The 18602-nt window shown below is 49.0% G+C and overlaps 1 protein-coding gene across 4 annotated transcripts in view; it reads left to right on the top strand.

Annotated features, from left to right (window-relative positions):
• Positions 1-18468, top strand: part of Elf4 (E74 like ETS transcription factor 4) — a 40400-nt gene extending 21932 nt beyond the window's left edge. The window contains exons 2-10 of one of the 4 annotated variants that reach the window (XM_042682404.1): positions 4603-4673; positions 4761-4872; positions 7916-8087; positions 8445-8537; positions 10173-10358; positions 12076-12159; positions 12259-12451; positions 13964-14329; positions 16307-18468. In XM_042682404.1, coding sequence (XP_042538338.1) covers positions 4801-4872; positions 7916-8087; positions 8445-8537; positions 10173-10358; positions 12076-12159; positions 12259-12451; positions 13964-14329; positions 16307-17108 — 1968 coding nt within the window. In that variant the 5' untranslated portion in view covers positions 4603-4673; positions 4761-4800 and the 3' untranslated portion in view covers positions 17109-18468. Of the gene's footprint in view, positions 1-4602; positions 4873-5469; positions 5548-7915; positions 8088-8444; positions 8538-10172; positions 10359-12075; positions 12160-12258; positions 12452-13963; positions 14330-16306 lie in introns of those variants that run through there. The other 3 variants (XM_042682403.1, XM_042682405.1, XM_042682402.1) reach the window with 3 other exon arrangements.
• Positions 18469-18602: the final 134 nt, after the last annotated feature.

Below are 18602 nucleotides of genomic sequence, written 5' to 3'. Positions count from 1 at the left end.
ATTGCTGGCCCAGGCAATTGGGGCAGCTGTGGTAGAATGACTGAGAGGAGGAGCAGTTGGGTGGGGGTGTTCTCTGGGCTCACGTACCATCAGAATTGTGACAAAGCCCTATGCTGTTATAAGGCAGTGACAGAGGGACAAGAAAGGAAGCTGTAGTTCTTGCAAATATGCACAGAGAAACCTCAACCAACAGAGCTTGCAAAACCTCTATTTTCCCCCCTCCCTCTTCCTGATTTCATCTCCAATGGAGGTGGTGGTGGAAAGAAATGAATAGAAAAGGAGCTGACAAAATAGCTGTGGCTGGGGCCCCCTCACTGGGTACTTGCTCAAGATAGAGGATTCATTCTATGTCTGATTGTAGAGACTAGCCCCAGCTGGGCCAAGGTTGTGGGTTTGAGTCTAGTGGATGGCTTAATTCTGCTCTAGTCAGGACTGTAGGCTGGATCCTTGACTCTAGCCCTCTATCTTTTAAGAACAGGCCACTGTCTTATGGTACAGCAGGCATGTTTGCTGCTTGATGACTATTAACCAGAGGAGCGGCTGTTTTTTAAGTAGAGGGTACAGCTGTCTTGTTCCTGGGGTAGTTTCCATTTTGTTTGTGGTTGTGGAGGAGGGGTGTTGAGGGAGTGGGAAACGGCATGAAGGAAATTGTCACTTCCTTTCCAGAGAATTCCAGAAAGGTTTCAGGGAGGACGAGGTATTTTAGGAGTGAGTTGGATGAGGAGCTGGAAGAGAATTACGCTGTTGTGGCCTAGCTGACCATCTGGCCCCCATGTTTCCTGGCATGTGTGAAAATGCCACGGGTGTTACCATTCTGTGAGGGCCACTGACACAGATGAACGGGTGTAGATTTCAACTCCCTCACTGCACAGAGGCTGTGGACGTGGCTTTTACATAGGGGCTGTTTCCTGTAGGGGAGGCCCAGATGGGTGGGCGCTGAATGCTGCCTTGACGTGCTCCAGTGACAGGAAGGGTCTGTACCTCTGAAGGGGGCCCAGTTGTAGTGACGCAGAGCAGCCCAAACCACTTCTTTTTTGCTTTGCTTTTGAAATACAGTCAGACCACAGAGAGCCAGAGGTGTGTATGTGCAGGCAAGGCACCTCTTCTCCAGCCACTCACTCCCTCCTGCGGTGTGCTCATGCTCATGCACCTCAGCTTCCCGAGGGCATGTATATCACAAAGGCATGTGGCTGTCAGCCCTAGTAGGACTGACCCTAGAGGCATGAACTCTTGACTCGAGCCATCTGTGCCCTGTGCAGTGGTGGGCTAGGAGGTGAAATGCCCACCAGTTACGAAGGCCTCCCAAGTATGATTCCCTGAGCCCCTACTCACCTGGAGGCAATGTCAAAGGGCTCTGGACCACTTAGATTGTGTACCCTTAAAGTCCCCCCCACCCCCCGCCAGAAGGACCCTTAAGAGAGGAACCCCTAATTGGGCCTCTCCTGCCTCGAGCAAGAGGGCCTTCTGTGGTGGGAGCTTTCTTTGGTTTCAGGTTCCTGGGAGAGGGAAGTTATTTTGAGGGACTGGGGGGGGGGGGGATGAGTGAACATGCAAATGAGCTTCTCTCCACCTCTCACTTTCAAATCCTCAAACTTGAAAAGGGGGAGGGGGAACATTTTCTGGACCAGAAAGTTCCATGGTGGGTTTCTTAGCCTTGGCTAAGAGTAGGACAGCTACTTCCTCCCCCTCCACCCTTTCCCCTTAGCTTCAGGCTCAAAGCAAAATGAAGTTACCAAGATCAGCCTCCCAAGACCTCACAGCCCTGGGCAGGTAGAAGCCACAGCCACCAAGTCCCCAGTTGAGAGAGGCAGACATTGAGGCACATAAAAGTATGCTACTAGAGTCATCTCTTTTATTCCAAACTTGCCCTCTCCTCTTTGCCTTGATGGCCAAGGGTTCCATCCAACTCGGTGCAGTTGTGTGGCTGCTTTCCCAGCTCCCTAGCAGAGTGGAGAGAGGGATCTTCACCTAAGGACCCATGGCCTCCTACCTGGGAAGCACACAGCCACAGCGGCCTTTTGGTCAGTAAAACCCCAGCTTACCCCAGTCCTCCTCCATCTTCCCCACAGCCTCTTTAGCCAGTATTACCTCAGGCTCTTCATTTTCACAAAGGCTCTCAGTCAGCCCACCCTCGCAAGAGGGGAAGGAACCTATGGCTGAGCTTGTGGCTCTGCTGGCCAGACCAAGACAGCCCTTTGACACACAGAGGGCTCTCACGCATATGTTTGTCCCCACACTTGGCATACAAGCACACACCCTGTATACATGTATATCTGCAAGTGTGTTTGCACACCCAGAGTGAACACAGATAGTACACCCATGCAAGACTAGGTCTATACAAGGGCTCAGGGTGGAGGTTCATGCCTGTCATCTCAGCTACACAGAAGGCTGTACTAGGGTGATTGTGGTCTACACACAGCATAGAAAACACACCTCAGGGGCTGGGAAGGTGGCTCAGGGGTAGAGCACTTGCCTTGCAATGCATGAGGCCCTGGGTTCGATTCCTCAGCACCATAATAGCATTAAAAAAAAAAGCCAGAAGTGGTACTGTGGCTCAGGTGGTAGAGCGCTAGCCTTGAGCTGAAGAGCTGAGGGACAGCGCCCAGGCCCAGAGTTCAGGCCCCACAACCGGACCCCCCCAAAAAAATGCACCTCATAGCTGCTCACTGCCCGTACCATCCATTCATTTGGTCCCCCCCCCCCTTTGTTCTTTCTTTCTTGCATGAATTGAATGTCTGCAACTTGCCAGGTACATTGCAATGTGCTAAGAATTCATCAAATAACACAGTTGCCCCTGCTCACAAGGAAACTGCAGGTCAATGGGAAGTGGGTAAGGAAGGGGCACAGAAGTTCCCTAGGCATAGACAACCAGCAATGAACCTGTAAAACTGAAATACATGCTGTGAAGAGAAACCAAGGAGACAGGCAAACCTATGTGGGAGGAGCATACCAAATGAATTTGGGGGCGGGAGTTTCATGTTTAGGCAAAGTTGGATTAGGTGAAAGTGATCACCTTTCATTTGTTCAGTGTGAGAAGGTTCCTGAGGTATACTGACAGGAGCTGAACGGGCCTCTACCCCCTCAGAATGGAGGGCCTTGAGCAACTTATTCAGGGGAGATAGACCGTCCAAGCATAAATGGCCCCAGAGCAAAGCCTTCAGGCCACAGGGGACCTGGTCACACTGCTGGGTAGGTGTGAGTGGAGCAAGATGGGAGGACCACAGCCTCCTCTCTGGCCTGCTGAGGTGGACCTAACAGGCCATCTGAAGAGAAACTCACAGCTTATAGTTGTGCTACACTGAGCAAGTTCTCCAGGCTTTTTGTTGGGGTAGATGGAAAAGTATGGGGGTGAGGATGAGAGTGGGGGTGGGGAAAGGGTGGGGCTAGCCCTGTGGGCTAACGGAAAGGAAGTGGGAGAGGCCTGGGTATCTCCTGTCGGGGAGAGCGGTCATCAGAGAGGTCACTGTGTTCCCCTCCCCCCTTTTTCTCCCCTTTGCCATTCTCTGAAGTTCCTCATTTCTTTCTGGACCAGGAGAAGGTTTTGCCACCCTGGCGCTGGCCAGGGAGTGTCAAGGAGGTGGGGGTTGAGTGTGCTGTTAAGAGCATGGTGCATGGAGCCAGTTCTTCTGGGGCTCATGGTGGAAGCAGGCTGTGTGTAATTATCCATGCACCCAAACCAATCCCACACCCCAAATGAACATAAGGGACCACAGATGTGGTACCTGCAAGTACAGAAGCTGACTGTGCAGGACACAGGAGCAGAACAGGCTGGCAGGAGGGAGCGAGGGTTTTGGGAACAGGCCATGGCCATGGGTGTGACCAGCTAGAAGAGCCACAAGGGTGTGGACAGCAGAGGAATGGAGGCAAGGGACACCGCTGCAGGCCTAGATGCCCTGTGAACAAGGGAGGGAGGCATGCTGGAGAGGGGAGATGTGTGTGGGCTGCAGCAGGCCTAGGAGATTTCCTGGAAAAGGGGCCTGAGCCGACCCTGGAGGAGGGGGAGGTTCCACTGGCCCTTCCCCCAGCCGGGGCTCTCCTCACAAGTTCCCAGGGTGACAGTTCAGCCTTGAAACTGAAAGCAAAGCTGAACTAACACAAACCCACACACAGTACTGAGGCCACCCTCTTTGGTGGCGATGGGGGCAGGGCATGCTGAATGAGCACGTAAGGCACGCAACCTACCTGTCCCTCTGTCTTCATGCTAACTGAAGGCACAGCCCGACCTGAGTCCTCTCCTGAAGAGCAGGATCAGGCCACCCACCATGAGCCTTGACCTTCAAGTCCCCCCCACCTACAAGCCAATTTTCCCCCCTGTGGACTCTGACCCTCAGAGCTAAGTGGCCCCCATGGCCAAGGCACATGAAGCCTAAGATCACCCTATCTACCTTGTGTGTCCTCAAGGCCCCTCACACAAAATTTCCCAATCCAAGAATTCTTCCCACTCCTGTCCCATCACGAGGACGACAGGCTTCTTACAGCTGCCCCTTTATTGGTGTTCTGCTCTAGCACACCTGAGTCCCTCTGGTTTAATCAGCTGTCCTGACTACAGAGCTTGAGGAAAGTGACTTACTCATGGACCTCATTCATCTCTTTTCTCCCCAGGTTGTACTTCGGATCGGTCCAGCCCAGCATGCAGCTTTGAGACTTAAAAGATAGGCCACCACCTACTCCAGGTCTCCAATTTCCCTACTTCAGTGACTGGGGGAGGCTGTAGTCCCAAGGTAAATAAACAGCATCTCTTTATCAGGAAAGCTCTGCAGTGCCTGGGGAATCTCACTGTCAGCTCTCCTGGAGGACGTCATGGCTATTACCTTGCCACCTAGTGACCTGGTCTTTGAGTTCGCAAGCAACGGGATGGAGGACATCCACCAGGTATGGCCCCAATGCAGATGATCAAGTGGACATTGACAAATAGCCAGCAAATGAGTCAGTGAGCTGAAGGACTGACTAGTCAGCAAATAGCTATCAAGTACCTACTAGATTTAGGGCACAGGGCCTTGCTTGCCAGTTATTTTTTTTTAAAAAATTCACACAGCCCGTAGTAGTGACGTGGTTATTTAGGAAGCCAGTTTCCCACATTTCCTTACGTAGCATGTGTAATCATCAAGCTGGCTAAGCAGTAAAAAAACAGCCGAGTTTCTGGTTAATGGGCAACAGAGAGTGGATACATAGTACATTGACCATCATATGGGGTTTCGGCTACTTTCCTTCAGTAAGAAAACTGGTGGGGTAGCCACATAGCAAGAGGAGTTCTACCACCTGGAACTGCAGGGTAGAGTTTAAGCCGTGGCACCTTCATACTCAAGGTGTAGCCCAGTTGTTGGGCTCATCCATAAATGCCTTTAACTTGAGGATTCAGGGTGGAGGGAGATGGAAATTACGACAGTATTCTGGCACTCAGCTCTCCACTGTCCCATTCATACCTGGTGCTGTGCTGGGGCTAAAAGGGCACATCTTCTATGCATTTAGATGTCCTGATTGGATGGTTTGCTGCACACTCAGGGCTACCTCCCATTCTCCTTTCACAAAATGGACCAAGACAAGCAGGTATGGTAGAAGGAATGGAAGAAGAGAAATTGGGAACCCTGGGTCAGGTCCTGTCCCTATCTGGCTAGCATCTCTTCCATCTTTTTCAAGAGAAGATTGGGCTGGATTGTGACATCCCAGCCTTACTCCATTACACTCTGCAAAATCCTTATAGCGATTGTCCCAACATTGGATTTACTAAAGGCTGCCCTCTAGTGGGCCTTGAGGGCATTGAACTGTCTCTGTCTCTGTCTCTGTCTTTGTCTCTGTCTTTCTCTCTCTCTCTGGTGGCTTTTTTTTTTTTTTTTTTTTTGGTGGTTGTGGGGCCTGAACTCTGGGCCTGGGCGCTGTCCCTCAGTTCTTCAGCTCAAGACGAGCGCTCTACTATTTGAGCTACACTTCCAGCTTTTCTGTTTATGTAGTGCTGAGAAAATGAACCCAGGGCCTCATGCATACAAGGCAAGCACTCTACTATTGAGCTACTTTCCCAGCCCGCATTGTACTCTTTTTATCCAGCTTGTTTTTACTCAAGGTGTCTGTGTTCTTTCTCTACCTCTCTCCTTACCCCCTTTCCTTTCCTCCTTCCTTGCTACAGATGGAACCCAGGGTCTTGCACATGCTAGGCAAGTACTCTACCGCTGAGTTACTGATCTACTTGCTCAGCCCTTTAGTGGTTCATCTGAATTTCTGCTGTGTCTGCCCTCATGGAAGGCATCAGATAAAAAGGGAAGAAAAATCAACCTTACCTGGATTCTCACTGTACTAGCCATTTTTTCCACTTGTTCTTAGTTTACTCAGCAACTGTTTCTGTTCTACATAGAGGTTGTTTCCTACCTCCCACTCACCCCTACTTCCTCAGCACAAGCCTCTCTTCTAATCCACAGAGAAACTCATAGCTAATTTCCCTCTTCTCCTTTTATTATAACATCTCCTGTTCTTATTTTCTTCTCTGGGAGAAAGAAGTGTCCCTCTTCCCAGGGAAATGCCTAAACCTTCATTTCATCTGTCTTCTCCCATCTCCTTCAAGAGCTCACACCATCAATCACTTCTTCCTTCTCGAGACATCTTTCAGACTCTCTCCCATATCTCACCCTTAAGGTCTCCTAAAAGAAAACCTCCCTTCCTGACCTGTTACTTAGGAATAAATATTGCTTATGGGAAAGATAGTGTAGCCGGGTGCTGGTGGCTCACCCCCGTAATCCTAGCTACTCAGGAAGCTGAGATCTGAGGATTTGGGCTCAAAGCTAGCCCAGGCAGGAAAGTCTGTGAGACTCTTTACTTTTCTGGACAGTCCTGGGGTTTGAACTCAGGGTCTAGGCACTGTCCCTGAGCTTCTTTTGATCAAGACTAGCACTCTTATCACTTGAGCCACAGTGACACTCTGGCTTTTTCTGTTTATGCAATACTGAGGAATTGAATCCAGGGCTTTATATATACTAGGAAAGCACTCTAGCAGTAAGCCACATTCCAAGCCTGTGACACTTTTATCTCTAATTCATCACAGACAAACAGACAGATACAGACTCCAAGGATCACACACAAAGTTACCATCCAGGTTAAGAAGTAACATTAGTCTCTTAAGAGCCCCTGATGCCTAACTCTTAATGAGAACTTATTTTATACTGGGCTTCTTTCTGGGAGCTATATATGTATTGATCTGTTTAAATAATATGTGTGCCCCAGTTTTATAAGTGAAGAAACTGAAACACAGAAAGGTTAGGTAAATTTCATAAGGCCACACTGCTAGTAAATATTAGAGCTTGGTTTTGAACCAAAGCAGTCTGATTTTTGATCAGCACAATCCAATAGAATCTTTTGGAACTCTGGAAATGTTATATAATTGTACTCTGTTATATAGATCCACCAGTCACGTGTGGCTGTAGCACATTTAAAATGTAGCTGTAGATTGACTCCTCTCCCTTTCTCCCCTTTGCTATCAACTAATCTTTTCCACAGGCTTTGGAATGAATCTATCCCTTCTCATAGACTGATCCCTAATTCTAGACCATAGATTAACCCACCCCACTGAAAATACTTGCCTAGGCTGAAGATGTATCTCAGTGGTAGAGTGATGTTCCAGGTTCAATCCTCAGCATCTCCAGCATCTCTCTGTCTCTGTCTCTGTATGTCTGTCTCTCTCTCTGACACACACACACACACACACTGACACACACACACACACACACACACACACACACACACACACACACACACACACACACACACTGCTTGCCCTTGTTTGAGTGCAGGTGGTTTAGAGCTAAGTCATCTCTCTTTATCAAGATCCTTCTTAAAGCATTACTTAGCAAAGTCAGCCCCAAAATTGGATGGGGAGGGATTTCTGGGAGATGAGGGTGAGCCTTTCACTTGATCCGTATCTTCTCCATAGCTGGAAGACCCCTCCGTGTTCCCAGCTGTGATCGTGGAACAGGTTCCCTACCCCGAATTACTGCATCTGTACTCAGGACTGGAGTTGGACGACGTCCACAATGGCATCATAACAGACGGGACATTGTGTATGACACAGGATCAGATCTTGGAGGGCAGTTTTCTGCTGGCAGGTCTGTTCCTTTCTGGGCAGGGAAGGTACGGTGGAGAAAGTGGTTTTGTCTTCAGGAAACAGCAGCCCACATGGTTGCTAGTAACTCCATGTAGAATGGGCAGTACCTTCGATGAAAGCTAGTGCTGCTACACAGGGGAAGGGGTGTCTTAATGCATCCATGAGTGCTCTGCATGATCTGGCACAAGGACTGGTGATGAACTGAGTGGGGGATAAGGGCAGGAGCCACATTGGACCCTTCAAAGCTGTCCTATGGAGTCTGTTGGCTTAGTCTTCCCTTAGCCTTGATCATAGCTATACTGTCTGTCCCCTGAGGGAACTCTTTTTATCCTCTCCTCACCCCGGAACCTGGAACCAGATGACAATGAGGTCACCTCACCTACCATATCCACCACCGAGGTCTTACTCAATGTGGAATCTCCCAACAACATCCTGGATGAGAAGCAAATGTGTAAGTTTGAATCCTGGAACCTTTACTCAAAGCACCAAAACAATTGCATTTGAAAATGTCACATCCGTGCATTGCATTCTCAGGGCCATGGATATGCAGCTTTAGGTACACCGGTACACATGTGAATCAAGCGGACCTTGGATTGGCAGAGGAGAGGAAGGAACTGGGCCCCAGAGACAGGGAAAAAATGGCCAGGGTGACTTTTGTGGATTTTTCTCCAGTTTTTAAAATTGTAGTAAAATACATGATAGTACAAAATAGATGAACAGTGTCCCTGTGGTGACTAGTATATTTCACGCAGCATTGTACATCTCAGATTCAGTCAATGTTGTCATGTGAGTCAGAATTTCCTTCCTTTTCAAGGTGGAATCGTAGTGGCCAGGGTCCTTTTCAACCCCTCTGTTCTGTTCTTACTTGGTTCCAAAGGAGAGTAAGAAATGCTGAGGGTGGCTTATTTGGAAACGTACTGGGTTTGGAACAACTTCATCCCTTCCCTGTTCTTGGAGGCCTGTCCCTAAGAGGGTTTAGCTGGTTTATCCTGCCTACCTCCTAAGTCCCCAACAGCCTGGGGGGGACAGCTCCTCCCATTGCCCTCCCAAGACCCATGCCCTAACATCACAGGAGGGGCTTCCCTCAGGTACTATGAGGGCAAGCAAAGTCCAGAAGCTGAAAAGTAAGGGATTTCTCATTTTGACTCTCACTGATATTCAGCAAGATTCCACTAATATTTACTGAGTGCCAACCTGTACCAGGCACCAACTTGCTGTGTGATCTGGGGCACAAGGCTTGCCATCTGTAGGTCTGTCTCAGTTTCTTCATCAGAAAAGCATAGGAACTGGATGGCAGAGGAATCTTTCTGTGGTACTCAGGATTGAACTCAGAACCTTGCACTTGCTAGGGCAAGTATTCTACTACTTGAGCTGCACTAGTCCTTTTGTTTTCAGTTTGTTTTTCAGGTAGGGTCTAGTGCTTTTGCCTGGGCTGGCCTTGGACTTCGATCCTTTCTATCGTTGCCTCCTGAGTAGCTGGGATTAGAGCCATGAACTACCACACCCAGCTTGTTTTTAAGATACAATCTTGGTAACTGTTTTGCGTAGGCTGAGCTCAAATCCTAAATCCTATCTTTACCTCCTGAGCATCTGTGACCACAGGTGTGAACTGCTTTTCCCTGATTGTTTTTGAGGTAGGGTCTCAATTTTTTTTTTTGCCTGGTCTGGCCTTGAACCTTGATCCTCTTATATCTGCTTCTTGACTAGCTGGGATTACAAGCGTGTGCCACCATGCCCAGCCCAGCTAAAATGATTTCAAAGGCCTCTTTGGATTGTCAAATGAATGAATGACTATATCAAGGTGGTCCTTTGCACTGGATGCTTTCTGGAACCTCCGTATCACCAGTAGAGGGCTATCAGTACTACTGCTAGGATCAGGGAGAGCTCTTGCCACAGATCCGCAGATGACTTATGCCCTTGAGGAGGGCGATCCCTGAGACATGTGTATCCTGTGTCTGGGACTATGGGGAACAGTACCACTGTCCTCAGGTACACATCATTTTGCTCTCAAGCAGTAGAGCTGGTGATCAATTGGACAGCAACCTTGTCCTGGGCTCCACCCATTTCAGCCTTTTGTTTTTTACAGTCAACACCTCTGAAAGGCTTCCAGAAGCAGAGCCTGTGCCAGCCATCACTCTGCCCAACTACCTGTTTCCTGCCTCTGAGCCTGCTGCTCTGAATAGAGTGAATGACACTGGTGAACAGGAGAAGCTTTCTCTGGGGGAGAGGGTCCCCAGAGAAGAAAGTGTTAAGAAGAAATCAAAGAAGAGAAGTAAGGAGGGGAGGAGTGTGTGTGTGTGTGTGTGTGTGTCTGTGTCTGTGTCTGTCTGTCTGTCTGTCTGTCTGTCTGTCTGTCTTCAATAGGGTAGGGTGAGGGCAGGGAGACCCTCAGGGCTGAATGGCTTGAAGCTCACAGATGCTCTTAATAGAGGGCATCTCCTTGGTCTAACAGGCCTTCCTTCTGTTAACCTTGGCCTCACTGGCTAGCCTGTTGGAAGCCTAGCATTTCCCACACTGTTCCTGTTTGCCCTGAATGTATAGATGCCTCCAGAAGTGCTACTAATGCCAGTGGCTTTTTTTTTTGCCAGTCCTGGGGCTTGAATTCAGGGCCTGGGCACTGTCCCTGAGCTTCTTCTTCTTTTTTTTTTGTCAGTCATAGGGCCTGAACTCTGGGCCTGGGCGCTGTCCCTCAGCTCTTCAGCTCAAGGCTGGCACTCTACCACTTGAGCCACTTCCGGCTTTTTTTTCTGCTTATGTGGTGCTGAGGAATCAAACCCAGGGCTTCATGAATCCTAGGCAAGCACTCTACCACTAAGCCACATCTCCAGCCATCTCAGTGGGTTTAAATCCAGGATAAAAGCTTGGACCCTTAGCCAGTGCCTGGACCTTTGGTGCCTCCGCCTATAAAAATGAGTAATTCTAGCTGGGTGTAGTGCTACATGCTTATAACCTCCAACACTGGAGGCTGAGGCAGAAGGATCATGAATTTGAGGTCAGCCTGGGTTACATCAAATTTGAGGCCACTCTGGGCTATACAATGAAACTGTGTCTCAAAAAAACCTGGCATATCATGTGCTTATCTCCCTTCTGTGGAGCTTATGAAATGGAAACTGTATATGAGAGGACTTTGGGCTTTCCCAAGCTCCAGCGTTACTGATTGACTCAGGTGATGGTGGGTTGATATGTCTTGTCAGCGCGGGTACCAGAACCCCAACACCACACACACACACACACACACACACACACACACACACACACACACACACACACACACACGTACTGCTGGGCTGTATCCCATTTCAGAAGTTAGACCAGTCACCACACACCTTACCATTCTCCTTCTCCCCTCCCTTCCTTTCTTCTTCCCCTTCCCTCCTGTTTTTGTTTTTGTTTTTTTTTGGATCGGTCATAGGGCTTGAACTCTGGGCCTGGGCGCTGTCCCTGTGCTCTTCAGCTCAAGGCTAGTGCTCTACTACTTGAGCCACAGTGCCACTTCTGGTTTTCTAGTGGTTTTATTGGAGATAAGAGTCTCATGGACTTTCCTGCCTAGGCTGACTTTGAACCGTGATCCTCAGATCTCAGCCTCCTGAATGGCTAGGATTATAGGCGTGAGCCACGGGCGCCTGGCCTTCCCTCCCATTTTTTTTGGAGATTTTGTTATGTAATCTAGGCTGGCCTTAAATAATGGTCTTTCTGCCTAAGCCTTCCAAATGCCGAGGTTACAGGTGGGTATCAGAATCCTATACTATTCTAATAAAGGAGCCTCCTTTGCGAGTCTGGCCTCTCCCCCCCCCCCCCCCCGCCCCCAATGGTGACCTTGTGGCATTTGGGACCTGAAAAATAAGGGTTACAGTGGGATTGTGGCTGTGGAGGAATGATCAGGCCTTTGCCCTGGTGACCTGGCCGTTCCTGCCTGGTCCTGTCACACCCAGCTTGCCCAGCTCACCACAACCACAGCTGCATTCTGTTTCTCCACCTTCTCCTCACAGTCCGCAAGACAAAGGGCAACCGAAGTACCTCACCTGTCACTGACCCCAGCGTTCCCATACGAAAGAAATCAAAGGATGGCAAAGGTATGTCCAGAAGTCAGGTGAGGAGGGGGGAGGCAGGAGTCCCCCTAGTATGCCACCAGGGGACCTAGGCCACCCCTCAACATCTGTTCCCCTCTGCAGGCAGCACCATCTACCTATGGGAGTTCCTCCTGGCATTGCTGCAAGACAGAAACACATGTCCCAAGTACATCAAGTGGACCCAGCGAGAGAAAGGCATCTTCAAGCTGGTGGACTCCAAAGCTGTGTCTAAGTTGTGGGGAAAGCAGAAAAACAAGCCAGACATGAACTATGAAACAATGGGGCGGGCACTAAGGTAGAGCTGCTGGGACATGGAATTCCTGCCCTGAGAGAGTCACCCAACACATCTGGTGACCAAGGAGGCCTCCCACTTTAAAATGGAGGTCTGATCTCAGTACTTTCCCACTTCCGGGCTCCCTCTTGGAAGCAAGTTTCTCTTCCTCTTTTTTTTTTTTGGCTGTATTGATTGAATTCAGAGCCTTATACTTGCTAGGCAAGGACCTTGCCACTTGAGCCATGCCCCCTAGTCCTTTGGCTTTAAGTTTGGAGGTATTTTTTGAGGGGGGAGATTTGAACTCAGGGTCTTGTGCTTGTCAGACAGGTGCTCTACCACTTAAACCACCAGCCTTTTTTCCTTTATTTTTTATATAATGTCTCCTGTTTACTGTTTTTTTTTTTTTAATATTGGGGTTTGAGCTCAGGACCTCATGATTGCTAGGCAGGTACTCTACCATTGAGCCATGCCTCCAGCCTCTTTTTGCACTGGCTGCACAGGCATGCACCTAGACCATTTTAGGCTTTCCATAGTAGCTAGAATGATAGACATAGGCCATGAAGCCCAGCTGCTTCTGCTGAGACAATCTCATAGACCACCTTTCTTGTCCATACTGGCTCAGAACCACAATCCCTCTAATTTCATTCTTCCATGAAGCTAGGATGACAAGTGCATGCCACTGCTACTAGCTGTTGGTTAAGAAGGGGTTTTGTAAACTTTTCTGCTAGAGATGGCCTCAAACTACAATCTTCCAAAGTAGCTAGTATTATAGGTGTGAGCCACCAGTGCCCAGCAAGTTTTGATTTGTCCAAGGTTAGCATCGTACTTCTACCTAAGTCTCTCATGTAGCTGAGATGACAGCTGCACCACTATGCCAGGCTTATTGATTGAGATGGGAGCTTGTTAACTTTTTGCCTGGGCTGGCCTTAAACTGGGTTGCTATCTCCACCTTCTAAGTAGCTGGGGTTACAGGTGTGAGCCACCATATCTGATTGCTTTTCTTCTTAACTTATTTCTCAGATAATGTCTCGTGCTTGTACCCGGGATGGCTTTGGCCCACAATCTTCCTACTCTACCTCCCAAGTAACTATGATTACAAGCTTGTGCTGCCATACCTAACTAAAATCTGCCTTTTGCATTCTGTCGTGAAAAGATACTTTAGGTCTGCCACCCTCCAACCCTAAGAAGGGATTTCTTCATATTGTGCAAGCCTTGAACTTTCAGAATAGGGGAAGACTGAACCCCTGCACTCCATCCATTCACTCATCCATCCACCCTACCTGTCCTCAGGCCCAAAAGCAGGATGGAGATTAGCACTGGAAACCTCTTTTTATGCATTCTTTGAGTCTGAAAAGGGAAATCTCAAAGCCTTCCATGTCTACGAGATGGCCACTTGCCTTTCATTACCTCTGGGCTCCTGCCCAGCTCGCTGGCCAGCCTCAGTCATGCTTGCTCTGCCCTCAAGAGCACTGAGCTGGGAAGACCTCCTCATTCAGTTGCTGACTAACTCCACTCTCTTCTTGCCTCCTCCAGATACTACTACCAAAGAGGCATCCTGGCCAAAGTGGAAGGGCAGAGGCTAGTGTATCAGTTTAAGGAGATGCCTAAGGACTTGGTGGTGATTGAAGATGAGGAGGAGAAAGAAGCCCCAGAAGCCCCACCTCAGGCCTCCACTTCTTCTACCAGCACCAACCGACGAGCCAGCTCGAAAGTTTCATCCAGAGGTGCCTCCCAGGGAAAGGCTGGGCCCTGCTGGGACAAGTCAAAGGTTCAGCACGTTGGTCTCCGACCATCTGCAAGTCTGGAATTGGGACTGTCTCTAGACGACGAGATCCCCACTACCTCCACCATCATTATCTCTCCACCAGAGAGCCAGGCCAAGCTCACCAAAGCTGTGAGGTAAGGGGCCAAAGTAACTCTGAGTCTTCCCATAGTTCTCTGTGGTAGGATTAGTTATCAACTCTTTCCCAAGTTGTGCTGTCTCTCTAGTCTCTCGGGAGCCTTGTGGAACCTCTAAGAAGCCCATAGGACACTTGTTAGTCAGAGAGGGAGGGTTACTTGCCTGAGTTCACACACCAAAGGAACTCCAAAGCCAGCACTTGTGTTGGGGAGGATGCCATTCCTGTTGCACGGGAGTGCAGCCCAAGGAATTACTGGGGCTTCTCCAACCAGGCCCATCCCATCAAGCCTTTTCCCTTCCACAACGTACTATAGTGTAAATAGGCTTTTCTGCCATCCAGGCCTGCCAGAAAGCTCTCAATACTCCCAAACCAAAGGGCCTGCACTTTTCCCTGAAGTCATCAGACTCTGTTTGGTTTATGTTTATGCCTCCTGCTGCTGTACTGATGTGCATCACCAGGATAATGTTCCTCCTTCTCCTTCTTTCCCTTCCTCTCTCCCTGTCTCCCTCCCTTCTTCTCTTCCTCTCTCTTCCTCCCTTCCTCTCTTCTTCCTTCTTTTTCCCTTCCTCCTCTTTTTGTTTGGTGCCACTCAGTAATGGGGCTTGAACTCTGGGCCTTCATGCTCTTGTGTGACTTTTTCACTCAAGGCTAGCACTCTATTACTTGAACCATACACAGCTCCATTTGTGGGGTTTTTTTTGCTGGTCAATTGGGAGCTAAGAGTCTCCTGGACTTTCCTGCCCAGGCTGCTTTCAAACTGTGACATGTGTGTGTGTGTGTGTGTGTGTGTGTGTGTATGTGCACGTGCATGTGCATGCATATGTATGTGCCCGCTGGTTCTTGGGCTTGAACTCAGAGCCTGGAAGAGTGACACAAGCTCTGTTGCTTGCAAGGCCTAGATGAAAGTCCCTGCTCTAGTCCTTACAGGCTGCATGGTCTTGTGGTGACTTTCTATTTTTCTTTCTTGCTTTTTTTTCTAAATTACTTTATTGTTGTTTTAAAGGTGATATACAGCGGGGTTACCTTTACATACATCAGGTAATAAGTACATTTTCTATTGCATAGTGTCATCTGTTCCCTCATTCTCACCTATTCCCTCCCTCCCCTCTCCACCTACAGATTGCATAGTTCACTTTCCTCAATGGCCTGTGCAGACAGTGCACTCCACTGCTGCACTTTTTCACCATTCTCCCCCTCCCCCGCTGATTATGTGCCCTCCCCCACCTTCCTCCAGATGTGCATGTGAATATACCTTATGGAAGGTAAAGAATACAGAGTCATCCGCAAATGAACAAACAAATTAAGAAAAAAGTCCGTTGTTTCCATATGTTTGGAATTCGTTTTAGTATGTGTATTATTTTATATATACCTGAAGAGGAGTTCAGGCATTATACTTTTGTGATTTTTTCCTAAGACTACCCTCTTTTGGTCTCACTGTATGTTGAGTATCTGGAGCTCTGTGTAATTTGTCATATCCCAGTACATTTTAGATCTAACTTTTGTGGTGACTTTCATCATGTCTTTGGGCTTCAGTTTCTTTAGGCTGTAATATCAGGTTATTCTTTTTTTCATTTTTCTGCTCATGGGGCTTGAACTCTGGGCCTGGGCATTGTCCCTGAGCTTCTTTTGCTCAAGGCCAACACGCTACCACTTGAGCCATAGCGCCACTTCCGGCTTTTTCTGTGTATGTGGTACTGAGGAATGGAATCAGGTCTTCATGGCTGCTAGACAAGCACTCTACCATGGAGCCACCTTCCCAGCCCTATCAGGTTATTCTTATCAACTCATGGGCTCTATTGAGGCTTGAATGATGTCAGTGATTTAGAATCATCTCTGACCTATATGAGGCACTCAGTTAGTGTTAACTAGAGCAACCAGCAAGACACAAAACAGTCTCAGCTCCCTTCTTATGCCCTCCTTCCCAGCCAGTTAGTGCACCTTCTGCCTCAACCATCTCTTTTCTGTCTCTTCTCAGTACTTCAGCAGTGCCCAGCAACATCCACCTGGGAGTGGCTCCTGTGGCATCAGGCTCCACTGTGACCCTGCAGACCATCCCACTGACGACGGTGTTGACTAGTGGGCCTCCAACCAGTACTACTGCTCCCACTCAGCTCGTTCTTCAGAGTGTGCCACCTGGGTCAACATTCAAGGAGACCTTCACTCTGCAGGCCTCCTTCCCTCTGAACACCAGTTTCCAAGAGAACCAGGTGGCAGCACCCGGGACCCCACTGATTCTCAGTGGCTTCCCTCAACTTCTGGCTGGGGCCAACCGTCCAACCAACCCAGCATCAGCCACAGTCACAGGTGCAGCGCCAGCAGGGCCGAGTTCTCAGCCTCCTGGGACTGTCATTGCTGCCTTCATCAGGACTTCTGGTGCCACAGCAGTCCCTGGGGTCAAGGAGGGGCCACTGAGGCCCTCGTCATATGTGCAGGGCATGGTGACTGGGCCCCCCATGGAAGGGCTCTTGGTTCCTGAAGAGACCCTGAGGGAGCTCCTGAGAGATCAGACTCATCAGCCACTTCCAACCCAGGTGCTTTCAAGGGGTTCCCACAATGCGAGCCTTATGGGGAACCAGACTTTCTCTGCCCCCAGCTGCCCCACTGTTGGGCTGACCCCAGTGGCTGAACTTGAGCTCTCCTCAGGCTCAGGCTCCTTGTTCATGACTGAGCCTAGTGGGACCACATCTGGGAGTCTGTTGACCAGATCTCCAACCCCAGCCCCCTTCTCCCCATTCAACCCCACTTCCCTCATTAAGACAGAGCCCCATGACATATAAACAAAGGGATCGGAAGTGTGACCCACTAGATGAAGCTGGGCACTGTTTTCATATGGACTGACTTGAGTAGCATATCTGCCCTTACGTTTCATGGGACTGAATACATGTGATTCCCCAGTCCCTCAGCCCTGCCTGACATCACCGTGATCCAGCTCTGCCCCAGACCATGGCTTTCAGGAGCACTAGGGGTTATGCTCTTGGCACGATAGTGGGCTGATTTGGTGATGGAGGGACAACCCTGAGCCAGGGAGAAGTTTGTGGCCAGGGATGATGAAAGGATTCATGGGAAGAATCTGGCCTGGCTATATCTCACCATTTATATTCCTTCCACAGGGAAGTTAGTATCCTATATGTGAATATCTCTGTGTATTTGTGTGTACCTGTGGGGCTTTAGTTTCATTTATTTGGGGAAGTTGGGGTGTAGCAGCTGTAAGGTCTTATTTTTCAAGTGTGTTTGTTTTGTATGTGTCCCCCCCCCCCCACGAGGATTTTTTAAGGGAAAACATTTTCTGATTCTGTTTGTACAAGTCACACTCTGATTGCTGAGACTCTGAGGTACAGGTTAGACCTCAAATCTTGAGAGATGTCATGGGGCTAGAATATGTCCATCTAGGAGAGCTTAGCAGGTTGCATGTGTTGGGGAAGATGCACTCCTGAGGGCCAATTGTCTGACCAACAGAGGGAGGGAGGAACTCAGCCCTGGGAGCCCCCTCCTCAGGCTCCATGAACTTTCTTGTCCTGCAGTTTGCCTCATTACCTGCTACCATCACCATAATGGTAGGCTGGAGCCTCTAGTGTTTTGGTGAAGGATTAGTATGACAAAGCACCTCCCTAGAGTCATAGAGTCCTCAGCCAGTGCTGAGTTCATTGAAGGTTTGTGACCAAGTGCTTAGATTGTTTGTGCAAGAGCAGTTGCATACCAGGCAACAGCTTTTGCTGGCACGCTTCCCTCTGGGGGCCCCATTGTTAAGTTCCCTCCTCATTACTTTCTCCCTGGGATTTTCCAGCTGTCAGGCATTCCTGGGGCTATTCCTTGTTCAGCTTTCTCCTGCCAAGTTTAAGGGCAAAGCTAAGAAGTGTCCGGCTCAGAAACACCTGTTTTCTGATGAATTCGGTTAATGTGAATCAGTGCATCAGGACTTTTGCTATGTCCTCAGTGCCAAAGCAACCATTGACCTAACTACCTCTCGGGCTGCTCTCTTCTCTCTTCTCCGGATCATCATTCTCTTCCACACTCTCTTCTCTCTGTTTTTCTCTGGGGGAAGGAACTATGTATGGCTGTGCAGGTGCATTTACTACATGTTTCCAGCAGTTGGCATTGAAGTACGTTTTTTCTAATAAAAGCAGTTTGTTATGACAATTTCCTGATGGTTTCAAACAAGTATCTTGAGTCATCAAGATGACTTTCGGGTCATCATTTAAAAAAATGTGCATAAGCCTGTAATACTAGCTACTCAGGAGGCTGAGATCTGAGGATTGCGGTTCAAAGCCAGC

Source organism: Dipodomys spectabilis, unplaced genomic scaffold (assembly GCF_019054845.1).
Source record: "Dipodomys spectabilis isolate Male_0828 unplaced genomic scaffold, ASM1905484v1 ptg000071l, whole genome shotgun sequence".
Taxonomy (NCBI): domain Eukaryota; kingdom Metazoa; phylum Chordata; class Mammalia; order Rodentia; family Heteromyidae; genus Dipodomys; species Dipodomys spectabilis.
Note: the sequence above shows the minus strand (reverse complement) of the source record. Positions and strands in the feature narration are given on the sequence as shown.